At 38.6% G+C, this 24,013-nt stretch overlaps 1 protein-coding gene across 1 annotated transcript in view; it reads left to right on the top strand.

Moving 5' to 3' along the window:
* The window catches only part of LOC150077584 (uncharacterized), a 246,973-nt gene that overhangs the window by 125,265 nt on the left and 97,695 nt on the right, over nucleotides 1–24,013 (top strand). The window contains exons 7-9 of the mRNA XM_090385952.1: nucleotides 1,847–1,885; nucleotides 15,587–15,664; nucleotides 22,884–22,955. Coding sequence (XP_090242078.1) covers nucleotides 1,847–1,885; nucleotides 15,587–15,664; nucleotides 22,884–22,955 — 189 coding nt within the window. The remainder of the gene's footprint in view (nucleotides 1–1,846; nucleotides 1,886–15,586; nucleotides 15,665–22,883; nucleotides 22,956–24,013) is intronic.

The raw sequence follows: 24,013 nt of genomic DNA, 5'->3' as shown, positions 1-24,013 counted from the left end.
CGATGGTCAGGCCACACCTAGAGTACTGTATACAGGTCTGGAGGCCTCATTTCAAGAAGGATGTAGAGCTGCTGGAACGAGTACAGAGAAGGGCAACAAGATTAGTGAATGGAACAAAGGGGTGCTCTTACGAAGAACGGCTTAAGTTTTGCAAATTACAGTGTCTGGAGACTAGGCACCAGCGAGGTGATCTGATAGAGGTGTATAAAGCCTTGAATGGTTTAAGCATGCTCAATGCTGATGGGATTCTTCCTCTAGCTCAGAATAATCACCTGAGAGGGCATAAATTCAAATTGAGGAAAGACAGATGTAGGATAGACGTGCGGAAATTTGCCTTTAGCCAGCGGGTGGTTGGTTGGTGGAACAGACTTCCATCCCTTGTGGAGGTTGATAGCCTAAATAAGTTTAAGGCTCAGCTGGACAGGTATTTTGAACGAACGGAGGGGTGAAGTGGAAGTGGTTTTTTTTTTTTTTTTTTTTTTTTTTTTGGCTGATGCTGCATAAGCTTGCTTTCTTGCATCAAATGCCTCTACTAATGCTAATGCTAATGCTAATTATTATACAGTACTTGTTTGCACTGTATAATATTTTCTGTGATACTGGTAAGAGGTGACACTACATATAAGAAAATTGCTCTCTGCGTGTTAAATGAAACTAGTTATTTAATGCAAAATACAAGATACAAAGGACAATTAAATGCTAATAAAAGGCCATAACATAAAGCAGCCAAGAGGGGTCATAAAGTCATCATACTTTTGGTGTTTATGATCCTTTTTAATTTGGTTATTAAATTCATGCACACTACATTGAATAACCAGTATTTTTTTTAACAAAGAGAATCCTATTCTAATATAGAGTGTGAACACTGATCATGGGTTATGACACTATTTCTAAAAGATAATTGGTTTATGATAATATTAATCTTTGATTTTTTTTTTACTATATTCATTTCATCACTGAATTGCACTATGTTTCTGAAATCTCTACTTATCAGCATTTCCCATTTCCCAGTTTCATTAACAATTGGATATCCCAGAATTATAGAGATAATTTAGAATTACCCTGACCTGCAACCAGATGTAAAGGAATAACTCCAGCAGGAAGTTAGACCCTTGAACCATCTCACGAGTCCACTGATGCCGACGGGCTAGCCAGGTGGGTAAAGTACCTGCCTGGCAACCCAAAGGTCGTGGGTTCGAATCCCACCTCAGGCTTGGATCAGAGTAAAATGCAAAAACTTTGGGAAGTGCATTATGGCCATAGAAGCTGATGCACTAACAAAAAAAAAAAAAAAAAAAAAGAGTCCATTGATTGAATTGTTGTCAGGGCATCAGGTCTTTTCTTCAGAGACTAAATTCTGCCCATTAAAACACAGAAATTTTAATTTAATTTAATTTCCTCAGCCTGTATCTGGCATTATTTCTAGCATTATTTTCCTCAAGTCTGTTATCAATTTTACTAATAAGCCCTTTATTTAGGTTCTTAAAACTTTGAGGTGCCAAGTCCCATTCACTTAATGAGTAAATGAATATATAATACAATTCAAGACATTGTAATGTGTGGGAAATTTTTTCAACTGTGTTTTGTATCATTTACACAAAAATATGAAAGTATAAAGACTATACTTTCATACACCTTTTTAAAAGACGAAAAGATTAGTGATTTAAAATCCTTAAATCTAGAAAGTAGATTTAAAAAGTTTATTGTGATTAGATAATGAAAACAAAAATAAAAAAGAAAGTTCACTATAGTAATTGATTTCTCTGGTAATTTAAAAAATCTTATTAGTTTTATGACTATTTTAATTAATTTAATTTAACTCTTTTTGTTTTTTCTTTTTTTTTAGGAAGATAATTCTGGAAGTACAAATATTACATCATCTTGTGTAAGCTCACTTTTTTAGCAATTTCACATTAATATTAATATGTTTGCCTTAAGTCAGCATTTTCCAATCTGTGGAACATGTCCCATCTTCATTTGGGGGAGGCCCACAAGTATTTGTTTAGAGGAGGGGAAATAAACTACTATAATAAAACAAAAGAATAAAATAAATAAAAACAAAGTTTTAATTTTGCTTGTTATTTTAACTCTTCAATTAAAATGCAATATTTTACATTTAACCCTCGTGCTGTCAAAAATATGCTAAAATAAAGTAACAACAGAGGACGAATATCTTTGGAGTAATATTAATCTGAAATTATCTGCATCTCCTAGAACCTGAGAAAAGTTAAGAAGTTTTTTTATTTTATTTTTTATTTTTTTTATTATGTGAACCCCAAACACGAGAGGTATTAGAACCTATAGTTCCGTGCTTGGGTTGGAGGTTGAGAAGACAAAAGAAGATATTTGTTGACATTGGACTTGAACTTCTGTAGATTGTAATTTTCAGGGAATACGTATAAAGGAAGGTTGTTCCAGAAAACGGCAGTTGAATCAATAAATGAGGAAGATGAAAAGTTGGTTCTGTAGGTTTGAAGTTGGAAAGTAAATGGATGTTGGCTGGTGGCGGCACGTGTTCGGACTGTTTTGAAAGAGAGAGCGGGAATTATAGAAGCCAATTCAGAAGAACAGTGCCCATGGAAGTATCTGTAGAAGAGGCATGCAGCAGAAACAGTACGTCTATGAGAAAGTGAGTGGAGAGACTCTGTTAGAGACGAATCATTAATTAACCTAACTGCCCTCTTCTGAATGGAATCAAGAAGCCTGAGAGAGGTTTTGGGGACACCACCCCAGATGTGGGAACAATATTCCATGGCAGGGCGGATTTGCGATTTATACAGAGTGAGCAGCTGTTTGGAAGAAAAGTAACGCCGAGAGCAAAAGAGAAAACCAAGTTTTTTAGATGCAGAGGAAGCAATATTTGTAATGTGCTTGTGCCAAGAGAGATTAAAAGTCAGGGTAATCCCCAAAAGAGATATATCATTTTGCCTAGAAATCGGAGTGTCACCAAAGATAAGCATAGGAGCAGAAGAATCCTTTTTGCGAGATATAAGACAAGACTGAGTTTTAGAAGGGTTGAAATCAACTAAGTTATTTGCCCCACTGGAGAATTACCTGAAGATCGACATTCAAGGAATTGGTAGCAGATTTTCAAGAAGTTGAAGCTGATTGAGCAGGACAAGGTTTCTCAAAATGGAAAGTGGAATGCAATGTGCTATCGTCGGCAAAACTATGGATAGGATTTCCAGTCAATGGAAGAAGGTCATTCCCTATCTCTTCCATCATGCAGTATGATTGATGACTTTTGAGGTTATGATGAACGTCGTGGCGAGATCCAATATTCCTTACATTTCGAGGGTACAGCTCTAAAACGGTGTTCGCAGGCCGGCCGTTAGTTAGTACACCGGACCGAACCTATTGGTAACTCTCTAGGAGGCTTCTGGATCAGCTAGTGTATAATCTTGCTACCTCTACTCTGCCAGATAGTGACTGGAGGGAGTCTGAGTAGTGTGCATGCGGGGAACATTGTCGCGGCCCAGTTATGTCAAGGATCCGGGTATATCCTTACCACGTGTACACCATATCCAAAAATTTCATTACTTCATACAGCATGTCCCACCCACTTTTTCTTACTATTGAATACACCATGAATTGTCAAACTAATAGAGCAAGCTTATCTGCAAAAAGATCTAAACCTCCCAAGCACTTCCTAATTCATTTCACAAATATACGTGGATTCAATTCTCATCTCAACGATGTCCATTTCCACTTGCAGTCTGCCAAACCCCATGTACTTTTTCTGACAGAATCTCAGTTATCAGTTGATTCAACTGCTCATCTCAGATGCCCAAATTATCTCGCTGTATGATTCCTTTCGCCTCCAAGGTGGTACTTGTGCATATGTCCGTTCTGATATTCCCTGTCAGAGACTTGGCAATTTGGAATCTCCTCTCTTTGATCTTCTCTGGCTTAAAATCTCTCTACCTCATTGTGTCATATTCATCTGTTGTCTCTACCGTTCTCCCAACTCCACTAATCACTTGGAGCTCTTTGACTTCCTCTCTTTGCAACTTGACTTTCTCCAGTCCAACTTTCCTAACAGTGAGGTAATTTTCCTTGGTGATTTTAATGTTCACAACTTCAGCTGGCTTCCGTTTTCTAGTCACACCGACCCAGCTGGTCGAGATGTTCAGACTTTTGCAATTAGTAATGATGACCTTGCACAGATTGTTCATTTACCTACAAGAATACTGGACAATCCTAATCATACAGTCAATACGCTTGATCTTTTTCTCACAAACAACCCTTCTAAGTACACGGTCGAAGTGAGAGGTCCTTTAGGCACTTCAGATCACAACTTGGTGATGGTCTCTTCTCCAATGGAACCTTTATCTCATGGCTATTCCCAACCTCGTGTTGTTTGGCATTACAAGAATGCAAAATGGGATGACCTGCGAGACTTCTTTTCTTCTTTTCCTTGGTCGGATTACTGTTTCAAAACTTCTGATGTCAACGATTGCTCAGATCGTATCAGTGAAATTATTCTTGCAGGAATGGAATCCTTTATCCCACACTCCACTTTAAAATCTCGTCCTTTATCTAAACCTTGGTTTTCCAATAAATGTGCTAAGGCTGTTCAAGAGAAGAATGTTGCATATAGTAATTGGCTTGTTTCTAATTCTTCAGTTTCATTTTCTGCCTACACCAAAGCTTGCAACAATTGTAAAGCAGTTATTTATCAGTCCAAACTAGAGTTTGAACAGGCTAAGAGTAGAAAACTTGCTTCTTGCCCTAATGGTAGCCGAGCATTCTGGTCTCTTGCCAAAGCTATTGGCCGCAACTTTTGCCCATCTCTGCCCCCACCTCTGTCCAAACCAGATGGTTCTGTTGTAACTTCAGCCAAGGATAAAGCTGACCTGCTAGCATCCCATTTTTCTTCCAGCTCATGTATTAATGACCTCCCACCATTCCCAACACGCTCCATTCAGTGCCTCCTGTGGTCTTCCGTCAAAAGGATGTCAGAAGGAGTTGATAAATCTTGATGCTAAGAAAGTTCCAGGTCCTGATGGTATTTCTCCACTTGTTCTCAAAACCTGTGCTCCTGAACTTACTCCTATTCTTTGCCGCCTTTTTTCCCTTTCTTATTCCAAAGGCGTTTTTCCTTCTGCTTGGAAATTTGCTCATATCCAGCCAGTTCCTAAAAAGGGTGACAAATCCCTCCCATTCAGTTATCATCCTATTGCAATTACTTCTACTCTTTCCAAAGTAATGGAGAAATCAATTAACCGCCAACTCTTAAACTACCTAGAAACCTTCCGTCTGATCAACGATCGCCAGTATGGATTCCGTCAGTGTTGATCCACTGGTGATATTCTGGCTTATGTTACCCATTTATGGACTAATTCAATGGAAAGGTTCGGTGAAACACAAGTAGTTGCTCTTGACATCTCAAAGGCTTTTGATCATGTTTGGCATAAAGGTCTTCTAAACAAGCTTCCATCTTATGGTTTGCCAACTGTTTTTAGTAATTGGTTATCCAGTTTTCTCTCTGATCGCTCACTGAGGGTTATGGTAGATGGCTCTCTGTCTTCTAACTTCTCCACTAATGCTGGTGTCCCCCAAGGTTCAGTTCTTTCCCCCAATCTTTTCCTCTTGTATATTAATGACCTTCTTCCATTGACTGGAAATCCTATCCATAGTTTTGCCGATGATAACACATTGCATTCCACTTTCCATTTTGAGAAACCTTGTCCTGCTCAATCAACTTCAACTTTTCGAAAATCCTTCTACCTTAAATGCCGATCTTCAGGTAATTCTCCAGTGGGGCAAAGACAAATTAGTTGATTTCAACCCTTCTAAAACTCAGCCTTGTCTTATATCTCGCAAAAAGGATTCTTCTGCTCCTATGCCTATCTTTAGTGACACTCCGATTTCTAGGCAAAATGATATATCTCTTTTGGGAATTACCCTGACTTCTAATCTCTCTTGGCACAAGCACGTTACAAATATTGCTTCTTCTGCATCTAAAAAACTTGGCTTTCTCTTTCGCTCTTGGCGTTACTTTTCTTCCAAACAGCTGCTCACTCTGTATAAATTGCAAATCTGCCCTGCCATGGAATATTGTTCCCACATCTGGGGTGGTGCCCCCAAAACCTCTCTCAGGCTTCTTGATTCCATTCAGAAGAGGGCAGTTAGGTTAATTAATGACTCATCTCTAACAGTCTCTCTCCACTCGCTGTCTCATAGATATACTGTTTCTGCTGCATGCCTCTTCTACAGATACCTCCATGGGCACTGTTCTTCTGAATTGGCTTCTATAATTCCTGCTCTCTCTTTCAAAACAGTCCAAACACGTGCCGCCACCAGCCAACATCCATTTACTGTCTAATTTCAAACTCACAGAACCAACTTTTCATCTTCTTCGTTTATTCATTCAACTACCGTTTTCTGGAACAACCTTCCTTCATACGTATTTCCTGAAAATTACATTCTACAGAAGTTCAAGTCCAATGTCAACAAATATCTTCTTTTGTCTTCTCAACCTCCAATCCAAGCACGGTACTGAGTACTATAGGTTCTAACACCTCTCGTGTTTGGGGTTTACATAAAAAAAAATAAATAAATAAACGTGGTTTGCAGTATCAAAATAAATGTGAAATAATTGAAATAGAAAACTGAAAGCACAGAATCGTTGAGGTTTTTAATAAAAACAAAGGCAGAATATATATGTGTTAATTTTTCCTTATATAAATGTTTTCACAAGTTTTATTTTACAGAAAAAAAAAAAAACAATTATTGACACATTTTTAAATTTTTATTATGGCTGCATTCACTTAAGCAGATCTACCAATGCTTAATTTCCCATCCAACCAATAAAATTAAAGATCCTTCACACTTCTTTAATTTTATTGGTTGCCGAGAGGATTAAGCACTGGTAAAAATTCACTTCAATATTACATATTTGAAGACAGCTTAGAGGAGCTTACAGTTAATTATTTTTAGAATGTATACAATTACTACTGCATTTAGTAGTCATTCAGGCTTGAACCCCAGAAACCACTCCTATATGTGTGAGCATTAGTATGATCGAGTGTTTGACCTTGTCTTGCCATTATGAATAGCACTGAGTCTACAGTTTGAGAATCAATACTATATTGTTCTCTGTTGTTTAGAATTTGGAAAATTAAATGCACTAGGCATAATCCTTATGGGTTTTGATAATTAACTATATAATATCGGTGTAAATACACCATAGTTAACCCATATATTTGAGCTACGATTGTAGCGTAGAAGGCATCGTTTTAATTGTATCTCATAATGTGGTTGCCTTCACAACAAGATAGCTACTATTGAATTACTTCAAATAAATAACACTTCTCTAGTAGAGAAGGCTACTGTTATTTATTTTCAGCAGTACCACCATCCAGACGATCGTTTCGAAGCTGTTTGGCTTCGTAATCAGTGGGCGGGCAGGTACCCAGGTAATACAACAAGCCATCTCTGTTGCGAAGTTATATCCACATTATGAGAGATGCCAAAAGGGTGTGGTGGTAATGTATTTGGAAAATTAAATGCACTAGGCATAATCCTTATGGGTTTTGATAATTAACTATATAATATCGGTGTAAATACACCATAGTTAACCCATATATTTGAGCTACGATTGTAGAGTAGAAGGCATCGTTTTAATTGTATCTCATAATGTGGTTGCCTTCACAACAAGATAGCTACTATTGAATTACTTCAACTAAATAACGCTTCTCTAGTAGAGAAGGCTACTGTTATTTATTTTCAGCGGTACCACCACCCAGGGTGGTGGTACCGCTGAAAATAAATAACATTGATAAATAACGCCGGGTACCACCACCCAGGGTGGTGGTACCCGGCGTTATTTATCAATCGTAGCTCAAATATATGGGTTAACTATGGTGTATTTACACCGATATTATATAGTTGTTTAGAATGTAACTTAAGATTTTGTTAAATTGTGATCACTCCGGTTTTATATTTTTTTGGCTATAACATATTTGAAGTATTGATTTACAGTGAATTCCTTCTCCAAGGTTTGTTTGAAGCTACTGTACTAAGATATGAAATACCCCCATACTTATAAAACAGCTTACTATAATTCTCAGTTCTGTATTTTTAACTCATTCTCTGCAATGTGAATGATATAAAATCAAATGTTTCCCATTCATTGAGTTCTTTTTTGGAAATTGCTTATTTTGGTGACCACACAAAATCAATATGAAATGAAAAAAAAAAAATCAACTCTGAATATTCCATAACTAGTGGGTGTTGAAATTAGATTTGGACCAAGATAATAAATACTGTACTAAGATATTGTTCTCTTATTTTGAAGATTTTTATCCTTGCTATTGGGCAGAGCAAAACAAATTACCTTTTTTTTACCAAATCACCAATTCATAGCAGTTACAGTGGGGTATTGCAATTTGTGCCCTGGAGTAGATTTACTAAAGCATTCAGTAAAATTGGAGCAGTGGTTAAAAATTGAGCATTTGCTGTCAGAACATTTTTTTAATCAGGTGACTGTTGTTGAGTACTGAACATGAATTTTGCCACCACTTAAACATTAGAAGAAATGGTGGTATTCCAAGTCAAAAGACCATAACACATTGTATTTACAAATTTAGAACAGCAGTGTAGTAGGTATGCAGCAGTGTATTGAAAGAATCAGAGCAACATTACAATATGGTCCCCCAAACATCCATTAGTCGTCAATCAAGAGAATTGAACATATCAGAATGAAGTATATGTCATGTATTGCATATTTATTTAAAGTTTCATTTATGTAACACAAATGGTACAACAATAACTTATTCGTTTTTTCTACAGAAGTGAATGATGGCCGACCTAATCAGTCATTTGATCATGAGTGAAGATTCCACTTTCATTCCACTTTCATTTAGCCGAGTGGGTAAAGTACCTGCCCGGCAACCCAAAGGTCGTGGGTTCGATTCCCGCCTCGGGCTTGGATCAAAGTACTGCAAAAAACCTTGGGAGGTGCAATATGGCCACAGAAGCCGATGCGCCAACAACTACCAAATCAAAAAAAAAAAAAAAAAAAAACCACTTTCATTTGAATCATTAAGTAAATAAACAAACTTTTAGATATTGAGCATCTGAAAATTAGCGTGACCTTCCTAAACAACTACTTTATATCAAAATGTTACTGTTTGATGTGAGGTGTCTACTTTAATATTAGTATTAGTTGTGGCAAATGATGAAAGAAAGCAGGCTTATAGAGCATCAGCAAACAAAAAAAAAATTGTGCCATCTCACCCATCCATCCCCCTCCAAGAATTTGACTACTTCTTCCTTGAATTTCTTCAAACTACCCACTTCCACAAAAACAGACAGATATTTGTTTCAACAATCAACCACCTGCTGGCTGAAGCAAACTTCTGCAGCTCTATCCTGCAATCATCCTTCCTCAATTTGAAGTTATGCTCCCTCATGTATAGTCGCAGCAAGAGGAAGAATTCCATCAGCATTGTGCTTGCTCAATCCATTCAGTCTTAAACACCTCAATTGCATCACCTCAGAGGATAGCATTAGCATTAGTAGAGGCATTTGATGCAAGAAAGCAAGCTTATGCAGCATCAGCCAAAAAAAAAAAAAAAAAAAACCACTTCCATTTCACCCCTCCCTTAGTTCGAAATACCTGTCCAGCTGAGCCTTGAATTTATTTAGGCTATCAACTTCCACAACAGGGATGGAAGTCTGTTCCACCAACCAACTACCCGCTGGCTAAAAGCAAACTTCCGCACATCCATCCTACATCTGTCTTTCCTCAATTTGAATTTATGCCCTCTCAGGTGATTATTCTGAGCAAGAGGAAGAATCCCATCAACATTGAGCATGCTCAAACCATTCAAGGCTTTATACACCTCTATCAGATCACCTCGCCGGTGCCTAGTCTCCAGATATTGTAATTTGCAAAACTTAAGCCTTTCTTCGTAAGAGCAACCTTTTCTTCCATTCACTAATATTGTAGCCATTCTCTGTACTCGTTCCAGCAGCTCTGCATCCTTCTTGAAATGAGGCCTCCAGACCTGTATACAGTACTCTAGGTGTGGCCTGACCATTGCCTTATACAAGGGAATAATCACCGCCTTATCCCTGCTAGAAAAATTCCTGTATATCATTGACAAGACACCATGAACTATTCTTGCAGCCCATCTGCACTGCTCAGAGAACTTCATATCTGCCTGCAAAATTACCCCTAGGTCCTTTTCATTCTCTACCACTGTTAGTGTAGTACCACAGAGTTGATACGTTGCTCTGGGGTTACTGTTTCCCATATGTAGTACTTTACATTTGTCAATGTTAAACTTCATTTGCCACCTCTCAGCCAATCTGCTCAACCTTTTCAGATCCTGTTGCTGCAGCATAGCGTCAGTAGTGTCCTTAACAATTCAGCCAACCTTTGTATCATCTGCAAACGTGGACATTAAGCTTGATATACCATCATCAATATCATTTATGAATACAGAAAACAATAATGGCCCCAACACTGAACTCTCAGGGACTCCACTAATAACATTTGTCCACGATGAGCAGCATCCATTGATTATCACTCTCTGTCTTCTCCTCCTCAACCACCCCTTTATCCATAGCAACAATTTGCCTCCTATCCCACACTGCTCCAATTTGCGCAGCAGTCTTCCATGTGCAACAGCATCAAAAGCCTTCCTAAGATCCAAATATATAATATCAAAGTTATTCCCTTCATCCAGTTCTTTTGTCATTGCATAATAGTATCCAATCAAATTGGTCAGGCAAGACTTTCCCTTAACAAACCCATGCTGTGTTTGAGCTATAATTGAAGTCTTGTCTAGATGATCCTGCAGTGCTTCTTTAACCAGTGCCTCCATTAATTTTCCTGGAACAGAAGTTAAACTCACAGGTCTATAATTACTTGTGTCAGCCTTTGATCCTCCTTTGTGAATTGGGGTCACATTTGCACATCTCCAGTCCATGGGTACCTCCCCTGAGTCCAAGGAAGCTCTCATAATTATGGCTAAGGGTTTGCTTACTTCCTTTGCTGCCTCCTTTAATATAACTGGATAGATCCCATCCACCCCAGGTGCCTTTCTTGTGTTTATCTTCAACAATTTCTCCTCCACTTTACTCTCAGTTATTACAAGATTATCTAGCTTACTGCCAGAGTTGAAAACACCTCTGGTATTCTCCTCGCTGAATATCTCCTCATGTGTGAATGTCAATGCAAAATATTCATTTAGTTTGTTAGCTACCTGGGCAGGATCATCAACAGTTGAACCATCGATATCAAGTGGACCAATCTGATTCATACCCTTCCTTCTAGAGTTTGCATAAGAATAGAACTCTCTGCTGTTTTTCTTTGCATCCTTTTCCAAAGATTTCTCGTGATCTCCCTAACCTCCTTTGTAACTTCGTTACAGATCAACTTATGTCTATCATAGGCTTCTGTGTTACATGTTAATTTATATGTATCCCATGCATTTTTATTCTCTGCCATATGTCTCATTAGTTCATCTTTATGTGTTTATGTTTTTCTTAGTTGGTATGTAAAAGCCTAGTAGCTTCCAAGATAAGTTCTTTGAAAGCTTCCCATTTTGTTGCTGTTGGTAACATCATCAGATGGTCCCACTGTATAGAATTTAAATACTGTCTCAGACCATCGTAGTCACCATTACAAAAGCAAAAACCCTTCCCGTTACCACTTTGAGTAAATCCCACTTCAGCACACTGTGATCACTGCCACCAAGTGGTTCCTTTATCTGCAGATTCTTAATGCATGAAGAATCACTACTGATAATCAAATCAAGAGTAATACTCCCTCTAGTTGCCTACTGAATATGCTGATGTTGAAAACAATCATCCAATAAATGCACAAAAGCCTTGCTAGTGTGTGAGTGACGAACCCACAAATTCCAGTCAGTATCTGGGAAATTAACATCCCCCATTATAAGACTCTCTGATTTACTGGCCCACTTATTTCCCTGTACAGTTTCTTATTATTCTCATCATAGTCATTAGACCTATAGCACACTCCTAATCTCAATTTTGATCTCACAATGCTTATGTCACACCAAACTGACTCGACACTGCACTGTCCAGCGATGTCCACTGGCTTCACTTCCTTGGATTTTGTGTTTCTTAACTAATAGCATAACCCTTCCTCCTTTCCTATCCTGTCAATCCTTTCTGTACACGTTTTACTCCCCAAATTCCAGTTCTGCATTCGTTATATCTGTGTGTAACCATGTCTCTGATATCCCAACGATATCTGCCTTTGATGTTTTGAGCAATACCTCAAATTCATCAAATTTATTTACCAAACTCCTAGCATTGGTGTACACGCAAGTATACATGCACCTGTTCCTATTTTTAGCTCCCCTAACACAACCCATGTGTTTACTTGTACAGTAGTGACTCCCAGCAATCTCTGAATTATCCTGCCTCTTGTTTTCCAGGCTGCTGCTCATTCCAATAGAAGCAGTGCAAAGATCACTTTCACCTCTGCCAGTGGCTACTGTTAATCTATTAGTCCTTGTATCCCCCCAAGCTAGCAGTTTTCCGACCCACCTAACACTGCCTCGATAGCATCAGCAAATATTCTTGCACCCTTTCTATTTAAGTGTATCCCATCCCTGTAGAAGCAGTCTCTCCTGTTAACAAGTACAATCTCCAGACACTGAAATTTGCAGAACTGAAGCCTTTCTTGGTAAGATTGCCCTTATGTCCTACTCACCAATCCTGATTCACATCCTTCCTAAAATGAGGCCACCAGACCTGCATGTGCAGTGCTAAAGATGTGGCCTAAATATTGGCTTGCATAATGGGATTATCAGTTGTTGAAATAAACTTTAACTTAGTGTTGTGAATTGGTCATTTGAATAAGTTCGACTAAGATTTGGATAAATTATTAGAAGTATTAGCATTAGCATTAGTAGAGGCATTTGATGCAAGAAAGCAAGCTTATGCAGCATCAGCCAAAAAAAAAATAAAAAAAACCCACTTTCACTTCACCCCTCTGTTCGTTCAAAATACTTGTCCAGCTGAGCCTTAAACTTATTTAGGCTATCAACCTCCACCACAAGGGATGGAAGTCTGTTCCACCAACCAACCACCTGCTGGCTAAAGGCAAATTTCCGCACGTCTATCCTACATCTGTCTTTCCTCAATTTGAATTTATACCCTCTCAGGTGATTTTTCTGAGCTAGAGGAAGAATCCCATCAGCATTGAGCATGCTTAAACCATTCAAGGCTTTATACACCTCTATCAGATCACCTCGCTGGTGCCTAGTCTCCAGACACTGTAATTTGCAAAACTTAAGCCTTTCTTCGTAAGAGCATCCCTTTGTTCCATTCACTAATCTTGTTGCCCTTCTCTGTACTCGTTCCAGCAGCTCTACATCCTTCTTGAAATGAGGCCTCCAGACCTGTATACAGTACTCTAGGTGTGGCCTGACCATTGCTTTATACAATGGAATAATCACCTCATTATCCCTGCTGGAAAAATTCCTGTATATCATTGACAATACTCCATGAGCTACTCTTGCATCCCGTCTGCACTGCTCAGAGAACTTCATATCTGCCTGCACAACCACCCCCCAAGTCCCTTTCATTCTCTACCACTGTCAGTGCAGTACCACAGAGTTGATACGTTGCTCTGGGGTTGCTGTTTCCCATGTGTAGTACTTTACATTTGTCAATGTTAAACTTCATTTGCCACCTCTCAGCCCATCTGCTTAACCTTTCCAGATCCTGTTGCAGCAGCATAGTGTCAGTAGTGGCCTTGACAACCCTGCCAAACTTTGTATCGTCTGCAAACTTGGACATTAAGCTTGATATATCATCATCAATATCATTTATAAATACAGAAAACAATAATGGACCCAACACTGAGCCCTAAGGGACTCCACTAATAACATTAGTCCATGATGAGCAGTGTCCATTGATTACCACTCTCTGTCTTCTCCCCCTCAACCACCCCTTTATCCATAGCAGCAATTTGCCTCATTAGTTCATCTGACATCCATTTTGGCCTAAACCTTGAACAATATTTCTTAGTTGGTATGTTTAGCCTAGTAGCTTCCAAGATAAGTTCTTTGAATGCTTCCCATTTTGAATTTGCTGTTGGTAACATCATCAGTTGGTCCCACTGTACAGAATCCAAATACTGTCTCAGTCCATCGTAGTCGCCTTTACGGAAGCAATAACCCTTCCCTTTACCCCTAATGGTAGTTACCCCTTTGAGTAAATCCCACTTCAGCACACTGTGATCACTGCCACCTAGTGGTTCATCTTTCTGCAGATTCTTAATGCATGAAGAATCACTGCTGATAATCAAATCAAGAGTATTACTCCCTCTAGTTGCCTCCCGAACATGCTGATGTAGAAAACAATCATCCAATAAATCCACAAAAGCCCTGCTAGTGTGTGAGTAACCAGCCCCCAAATTCCAGTCAATATCTGGGAAATTAAAATCTCCCATTATAAGACTCTCTGATTTACTGGCCCACTCTATTTCCCTGTACAGTTCCTTATTATACTCATCAGAGTCATTAGGCCTATAGCACACTCCTACTCTCAATTTTGATCTCCCAATGCTTATGTCACACCAAACTGACTCAACACTGCACTGTCCAGCGATGTTGACTGGCTTCACTTCCTTGGTTTTTGTGTGTTTCTTAACTAATAGCATAACCCCTCCCCCCCTTCCTATCCTGTCTATCCTTTCTGTAGACGTTGTACTTCCCAAATTGCAGTTCTGCATCCCTTATATCTGTGTGACACCACGTCTCTGATATCCCAACAATATCGGCCTTTGATGTTTTGAGCAATACCTCAAATTGATCAAATTTATTTACTAAACTCCTAGCATTGGTGTACACGCAAGTATACCTGCACCTGTTTCTATTCTTAGCTACCCTAACACAACCCATGTGTTTACTTGTACCGCAATGGCTCCCAGCAGTCTCTGAAATACCATGCACCTTGTTTTTCAGGCTTCTGCTCATTCTAATAGAAGCAGTGCAAGAATCTCTTTCACCTCTGCCAGTGGCTACTGTCAATCTATTGGTCTTTGTCTCCCCCGAAGCTAGCAGTTTTCCGACCCACCTAACACTGCCTCGATAGCATCAGCAAATATTCTTGCACCCTTTCTATTTAAGTGTATCCCATTCCTGTAGAAGCAATCTCTCCTGTTAACAAGTACAGTCCAGGCTGAAAAAAATTCTACCCCTTGAGCCTTGTACAATCTTTCCAGGGCCGAATTGATCGACAAGGCTCTCTCATCATATACTCCCTCCTATCGTGTCTGGGCAGAATTGCAGACACTGAGTTGCCTTATGTGTAGCTCTCATATGCCTGAAGTTTTTCCTGTAAATGTACTTGCCTTTTGAAAATGCTGTATATTAATCTTTAAGAAAATTGTATATGAAAATGGTGAAAATTGCTTGATGTACATGCCAGAAAGCATGACCTTTGCTTTGTGGAATTAATCATTTGATTAGTAAGAGGTTTTCGTAATGTGGTAATGTTGATTTTTTTACCCCCCTAACTGCTAATATTCTGCCAAAGTTTTTCAAGAAACAGCTTTTGCATTTGACATTAGTTTTTTATTTACTTTTAGGACATGAGTGCAGCTTTAGAACTTGCCGAATTTATTGTTAAAGGATATGCTAAATCATCACCCGTTTTACCAAATATGGTGAGGTTTGTTTTTCTAATTATTATTTAATAAAATTTAGTAAATGTTAGTAATTCTGCGGTTTGTACCAATAAATGGATGTTCACGGGCAAATCTTCTTATGGAAACTTAATATTAATTATGTAATCATTCAATGATTGTATTGACTCTGTTGTATAGTGGTTATATTTAAAGTTGGCTGCAAGTGAAAATATTGATGGTAAAATGGTGAAATTTGGAATGGATATTACCAAATGCATTAAGAAATGGAAAGTGAAAAAAAAAAAAAAGTTCCAAAAACAAGAACTATGTGAATGTGGAAATTGGTACTGTCTGTAGCTGAATGCATTTCTGTCCTCATCACATGACCATTGCTGATATTTGAGAGGATTTAAAATAAGGATAGTAAATGCTGTCAAAAGATAATGGAAGTGCACTCCAAAGAAGCATCATGCTTTGCTAATGCCATTATACTAGGCAACTCTGTGGCTGCACTTAAGAATATTGGCATTTTAAAGATTAAGAAGAGTATCACTCCATTAAAATGGACTGTGAAAAATGTGAAAATTCACAGACATGGTCAACTAATCTGTAGCTCATGGCAGAAGACATCCTCCTCATAATGGCTATTTTTGAAGAGGTCACTACAAAGAATCTTGATTTCATGCTGTATCAAAAAACAAAGACCATTTTTTTTTTTTTTTTTTTTTTCCAGCTGAACGAGAAGCTCGAAATGTCTTAGGTGTTGATGAATCAGAATGCTTCCACTCACTCAACTGTTGTTTTGTTTTGTTTTGTCTATGGATCAAAGTGAAAAATACAATTTTTATCACAAGTCACTATTCGATTTAAGAAGTTTTGACCCTGTGTTTAAAAACGAGCAAGCATTTCTTTGTACAAGTTTATTCTTTGCTATTTTTGTTCTGGAGTCAAATTGTGTGGAATCCACAGATTCGCAACATTTTCTGGTGATTTTTCAGAATATTGTGATCACTGCCATATGAAATGGACATTCTAACATCTAATTCACAAAGTGTATTTCTCCTGTCTTCATCCACGATTTTCTGGGCTTTTGTGATTTGCTCAAGAGTTGTTGAGGAGGAAGACTGACCAGGTCTTGGATCAACTGCAACAAACTTACACCTTCGCTGAATTACTTGCACCATTTAAATATGGCCATCCTACCAAGAAACTCAATACCATACACTTCACTCATCTCTTTAACTGTTTCCAATGCATTTTAGTCCCATCTGACACAATAATGAATTGCATATCGCTGTTCAACCTGTATGTCTGACATGATACTTGATTCCAAACAAATGTCAGTGACATGTGGCTAAAAAACTCTCTCCACACAATGCTAGATCGAAGAGTACTGTCATCTGCACACAGTCTACTAAGTAGCGATTAGGAAGAGGCCTCTAGTGGCAGTTGTGGAAATTTCATGTGTTAAAACTTGCACTAGTCCCCAAATTAAATGATTACCCCTCATATTAGGAGAGCTGTGATTATGCTATTGATGATATTGACGAAGGCATAAAATCTTATTTTTCAAGTTTGCACATGATAAAAAAGATTCACAGAGTGGATTAACAGGGATTAAAGCATGCTACAGCAGCAAGCCTAAATAAATTAGGCAAATGGGCTGAGAAGTAGCAATTGAGGATTAAGATTGGTAAATGCAAGGTACTACACTTGGACAGCGGTAATCCCATACCAGTTAAGTCGTACCACACTCAAAATGTTGGAGAATGTCTAGTTCAGCCTTGAATTTATTTAAACTGTCAACCTCTCATAATGACAGGTGGAAGTTTGTTCCAGCAATCAACCACCCGTTGACTGAAGGCAAATTTATTCTACAACTGTCTTATCACAATTGAATTTATGCCCCTTCAGGTGCAGAATCTGAGCAAGAGGAAGAATGCTCATGAGATTCCCATCAGCATTGAGCTTGCTCAAACCATTCAAGGCCTTATACACCTCAATCAGATCACCTCGCAGGTGCCTAGACTCCAGATGATGAAATTTTCAGAAGTTAGGCTTATCTTTGTAACAGCAATCCTTTGTTCTACTCACTAATCTCATAGCCCTTCTCTGTACTCTAGTAGATCAACATCTTTCCTAAAATGAGGCCTCTAGACCTGTATGCTGTACTCAAGGTGTGACCTGACCATTGCCTTATACAAGGGGATAAACACTTCCCTATCCCTGCTAGCAAAATTCCTAGATATCATTGACAAGACCCCATGAGTTACTCTTGCCATCTGTCTGCACTGCTCAGAAAACTTGATATCTGACTGCACAATTACCCCCAGGTCTTTTTCATTCTCTACTACCCTGAGTGTAGTACCATACAGTTGGTATGTTACTCTGGGGTTACTGTTACCCATATGCAGTACTTTGCATTTGTCAATGTTAAACTTCAGTTGCCACCTCTCAGCCCATCTGCCCAACTTTTTTACATCCTGTTGCAGTAGCTTACTGTTATTAACAACCCTACCAACCTTCGTATCGTTTGAAAACTTGGACTTTAAGCCTGATATACCTTCAACAATATCATTGATAAATACAGAAAACAACAATGGGCCCAACATGGATCCCTGGGGAACTCCACTAATAACATTAGTCCACTCTCTGTCTTCTCCCACCCAATCATCCTTTTATCCATTGTAGCAACTTGCCCTTAATGCCGTACTGCTCCAACTTGTATAGTAGTCTTCCATGTACAACAGTATCAAAAGCTTTCCTAAAATCCAAGTACTGTATATGATATTAAAATAATTTTTTGCATCCAGTTCCTTTGTGACCATATCATAGTATCCAATCAAATTGGTCAGACAAGACTTCCCCTTAACAAATTCAGGCTGTGTCTGAACTATAACTCAGTTTAACTTGAAGTTCTCTAAGCTGCCAGTTGGTCTGCCAGAAGAGCTCATGGAATTCTGTCACTGATATTCATGAACTTTGTCAGCAAGGACAATGAAGTAATTATTACATTGTATAAAGTAATAGGCAGGCCACATCTTGAAGAAGTATTTTATCTTGAGGACTGGAAGCCTCATTTTAAGAAAGATGTGTGATTTCTCCCAGAATGAATGCAGAGAAGAGCAAACCAGATTACTCACGAATACAAATATTCTTGGACTTTTACCAAGAATTTGCTTTTGCAAATTGCACTACTTGGAAATGAGGCACTTGAAAGCAGACATTATTGAGCTGTTCAAGGCTTTAAATGAATTGAGTAAACTTAATGATGTTGGTTTTCTAACTCTCTCTCTCAGACAACACACATAAAGGAACATAAACTTAAATCGAACAAGGATGGCTGCAGGACAAATATGCAAAAAATTTGCTTTCAGCCAGAGAGTAATTGATATTTGAAATAAACTACTATCTGGTGTTGTGAAGGGGATAGTTTGAATTAATTTGAGGAAGAATTTGACATATTATTAGAATGGATGGACAGATGAGGTGGGGTAGTGTTTTTTTTCTTTTTTTACACTATACAAGCTTGTTGCCTTGCATCATTTGCCACTACTACTACTACTACTAGGGGTTATCAGAAAGTTTGTACCCTGACCTAGATGAAACATCAGTAGAAAGATGCTGTTTTTAATATAAGTTGTCTGCATATTCAATATCTAACGTGAAATTTCATTCTCGTAGGTGATTGTACACCAGAGGTGGAGTCCGGAATCTGAGGAAGGACGCTATGTTGACAATGTGGAGTATCAAGCAGTGATCAAGTTCTTGCATTTGTAGGGCAAGAATGCTCAGGAAATTGATGAAGAAATGAAAGGTGTGTTTGGGCAGAATTGTCCATCCTATGGCACTGTAAAAAAGTGGAAACGGGAGATCCAGTGTGGTTGTGAAAGTGTCTTTGATGAGCCAAGAGAAGGAAGGCCATCAACATCATTTCACAGGTTGATGACAGGTGACAATTAATTTCATTGCAAATGCAGTGGGAATAGTTATGGGTCTGCCCACAGCATTTGACATGACCATCTGCACATGTCTAAGGTCTCTGCACGATGGGTTCCAAGATTGCTGATGTTTTTGCAGAAGCAATGTCGAATGCAGTGTTCTCGCCAACTGTTGGATTTGTGTAATGCGGATGTTGAAAACCTTTTTGATCAGTTGGTGACAAATGATGAATGTTGAGTGTATCAGTATGATCTGGAGACTAAAGACATGTCAAAGCCTTAGCATTAGTAGAGGCACATGGTGCAAGAAAGCAAGATTATACAGCATCAGCCAAAAAAAAAAAAAAAAAAACCTTCCCATTTCACTGATCCATTCATTCCAAATGTTTGTCTAGTTGTGCCTTCAATTTATTTAAGCTATCAACTTCCACAACAAGAGATGGAAGTCTGTTCCAGCAATTAACTACCCGCTGGCTAAAGGCAAACTTCCACATGTCTTCTATAACTGTCTTTCCTCAGTTTGAATTTATGCCCCCTCAGGCTTGTAATCTGAGCAAGAGGAAGAATCCCATCAGCATTGAGCCTACTCAATCCCTACAAGGCCTTATACACCTCAATCAGATTACCTTGCAGGTGCCTAGTCTCCAGAAGCTGCAATTTACAGAACTTAAGCCTTTCTTCATAAGAGCACCCCTTTGTTCCCTTCACCAGTTTTGTTGCCCTTCTCTGTACTCGTTCTAGCAACTCTACATCCTTCTTAAAAATGAGGCTTCCAGACTTGTATGTAGTATTCAAGGTGTGGCCTGACCATTGCCTTATACAAGAGGATAATCACCTCCTTATCACAGCTTGCAAAATTCCTGTATATCATTAACAAGACCCCCATTACCTACTCTGGCAGCCTATCTGCACTGCTCATAAAACTTCATATCTGACTTCACAATTACCTCCCAAGTCTCTTTCATTCTCCAATCCCCTGAGTGTAACACCACCCAGTTGGTACATTTCTCTGGGGTTGCTGCTACCCATATGCAGTACTTTGCATTTGTAAATGTTAAACTTCAGTTGCCACTTGTCAGCCCATCTACCCAACTTTTCCAGATTATGTTGCAGCAACAACATACTGTTATTAACAACCCTACCAACCTTTGTATCATCTGCAAACTTGGACATTAAGCCTGATATGCCTTCATCAATATTATTGATAAATATACAAAACAGCAACGGGCCCAACGCCGAACCCTGAGGGACACTACTAATAACATTTTTTTAGTCCACATAGAGCAGTATCCACTGATTACCACTCTGTCTTCTCCCACTCAACCATCTTTTATCCATTGTTGCAACTTGCTCTTAATGCCATATTACTCCAATTTGTACAGTAGTCTTTCATGTGCAACAGTATCAAAAGCTTTCCTCAAATCCAAGTATATGATATCAGAATTATTTTTTGCATCCAGTTCCTTTGTGACCACATCATAGTATCCAATCAAATTGGTCAGACAAGACTTCCCCTTGACAAGCCCATGCTGTGTCTGAATTATTACTTCTGCTTTGTCTAGATGATATGGCAATGCTTCTTTAACCAGTGACTCCATTATTTTCCCTGGAACAGAAGTCAAACTAACAGGTCTGTAATTACTTGTGTCACCCCTTTGATCATCCTTTGTGAATTGGAGATACATTTGCACATCTCCCGTCCATGGGGATTTGCCCTGAGTCAAAGGATGTTTTCATAATTATGGCTAAGCATTTGCTTACTTCATTTGCCACCTCCTTTAATATAACTGGATAGATCCCATATACCCCAGGTGCCTTTCTTATGTTTAACTTCAACAGTTTCTCCTCCACCTTGCTCTCAGTTATTACAAAATCATTAACTCCCTGTTAGAATGTGATGAACATCTGGCCTTCTCCTCCTTGAATTACTCCTCATGTGTGAATGTAGATGCAAAATACTTATTTAGTTCGGCAGCTATCTGATAGGCTCATCACCGAACCCTGAGGATGGATGCCGTGGATGCCACTTTGATTGGTCTCAGGAAGTCATCAATGAAGTGGAATCGTGGTTTCAGGCAAAAATGTGGACTTCTATGATCAAGGCATTAAACAACCGATCCATAGATGGAAGAAATGTGTTGCTATGCATGGAGAGTACATAGAAAAGGATTAAAATTCCTGTGAAGTTTCAACTTTCTAGGACTATTATTTCTAGGTCAGTGTACAAACTTTTTGATACCCCTTCATAATTTATTAATAATAATAATATTACAGGTGGTGTTGGTGGCCCATTGGTTTTGACACTGAACTACCAGCCTGATGAACCCCTAGTTTGAGTCCTGCTTTGGCAGAATCAAACGCATCTCCATCATGCTGGGAGACTGGTATGATAATAATAGTAATAAATTACAATAAGAATAACAACAACAACAATAATAATAATGATCAAAGAAAGTGTACCGTACCACATGTACCAACCCTTGGCAGTACTAGAGACCCCCAACCCACAAGCTGTACTGGGACCACGCCATAATAACAGATAAGACAATACCGCACAACAGACTGGACATAACCCTTGTGGACAAGAAGGAAAAGGCTACTTGTCTGATTGACATAGCGGTACCCAACACTGGCAACCTGCAGAAAACCCACGGGGAAAAAATCAGGATGTATATGAACCTAAGACAGGAGATCAAAGAGATGTGGCATATGCAAAAAGTAACAACCATCCTGATTATCGTGCCAAAGACCCTACATAACAGCTAACAGCAATAGGTCTCCCAGCAAACACCTACAAGGAACTCCAGAAAGTTGCAATCATGTGGGATTGAAACATCTGTGAATCCTTATTGCATCTTTTCTTGCATTTTTTTTATTAGTTTAACAACTGGCGCCTCCATAGCCAGGTGGGCAGGAGCTGCAGTGCATAGCACACGCTTCTTGATTAGACCGGGGTTCGAGCCCGTGACCACCAAATATGGAGGATGTGGAAAGGTCAGGGAATGACCACCGCATATCCCTGGAGCAATATGGCCTTAGTTGCTAATGCTCCTAAAAACCAAATAACAAATAAACAAAACAACAAGTTTAACAACTTGAATTTTGCAGGCAAGGTCATGCTTATAGAGTTTTAGTGAGTACACTCACTAATCTCTTTACACTGTCTTATGCTGACCACAAACATGTAGCAATAAGTGTCTCAATTTAATGAAATTCTTTATATTAATATTTAACTCAAATTTATGATGTTTATCTTAGGTTGCATTTTATCCTATATGTTGTGGCCAAAAAAATTTAATAGATTATTTTATGTTTAGAAAGAAGAAAAGCATTTTGTCTCAAGAGAGAAAAAAGACTATACTGAATATGAAAAGGAATTAGCAGATCAGGTTTGAAACCAATTTTTAATGAAATATTATTTAAAAAAATTATATAGAATTTTTTTTCTGGTTTTGAGTTTGTTATTGTTATTTGTCATTTATTTGTATATATTTTTTAATTTAATTTTTATATATTCTTTAATAATTACACTACTCTGAAAATGATTGCAAAGGATAAAGACATTAAGACACAACCCTTAAATATTATTAAAATTATATGTAAAAAATGTAGTGTAGAAGATCAAAATTAGGTGAGAAGGTTGTGGCATACCTCTATAATTTTACAGTTCTTTTATAGTTTAGTAAATTGCCTTTATTAATCCTAATCATGATTTAAACAAGTCTTAATCTTTACAGATAGTTATATCTTGAATATGTGACATTATTATTATTTTTATTATTATTATTAGCCATGTGGTGCAAGGAAGCTTGAGGCTTATGCTGCACCAGCCAAAAAAAAATTCCCAAGTTACCCTGAGAGAGAGAGAGAGAGAGAGAGAGAGAGAGAGAGAGAGAGAGAGAGAGAGAGAGAGAGAGAAGCAGAAAGGAATCACCAAGAAAGAGAAGAATGATGATATCCAGCAGGACCCTGGGTGTGTCAAGCCCATACTCACCAGATGTGAGCCCCTGGGGGTTAGTTATATAAGGATAGGTGCAGGTAGCCAGGACCACAATATGTGCATAGGCGCCTCCGTAGCCAGGTGGGAAGGAGCAGCAGTGCGTAGCACACGCTTCTTGATTAGACCGGGGTTCGAGCCCGTCACCACCAAATACAGAGTATGCGGAAAGGTCAGGGAATGACCACCGCACCGGAGCAATATGGCCTTAGTTGCTAATGCTCCTAAAAACCAAAAAACAACAACAACAACAACAACAATATGTGCATAGTACATGAGCACCAGATTCTGAGGGATGCTGCAGCATCACTTCACAGACTGTGACAATTTCTTTGGTTTCGAAATGCCTATGTTAAGTGGGACTGCCTTGCTGATTGTATGTACTGAGCAATTGTAAATTTCAGTAAATATTTGTCAGTGATCACCACCGACAAAAGTTAGTTAATGTAT

Source organism: Mastigoproctus giganteus, chromosome 12 (assembly GCF_048544385.1).
Source record: "Mastigoproctus giganteus isolate SK-2022 chromosome 12, ASM4854438v1, whole genome shotgun sequence".
Classification (NCBI taxonomy): domain Eukaryota; kingdom Metazoa; phylum Arthropoda; class Arachnida; order Uropygi; family Thelyphonidae; genus Mastigoproctus; species Mastigoproctus giganteus.
The sequence above is the reverse complement of the archived record's forward strand: the minus strand, read 5'-3'. Positions and strand labels throughout refer to the sequence as shown.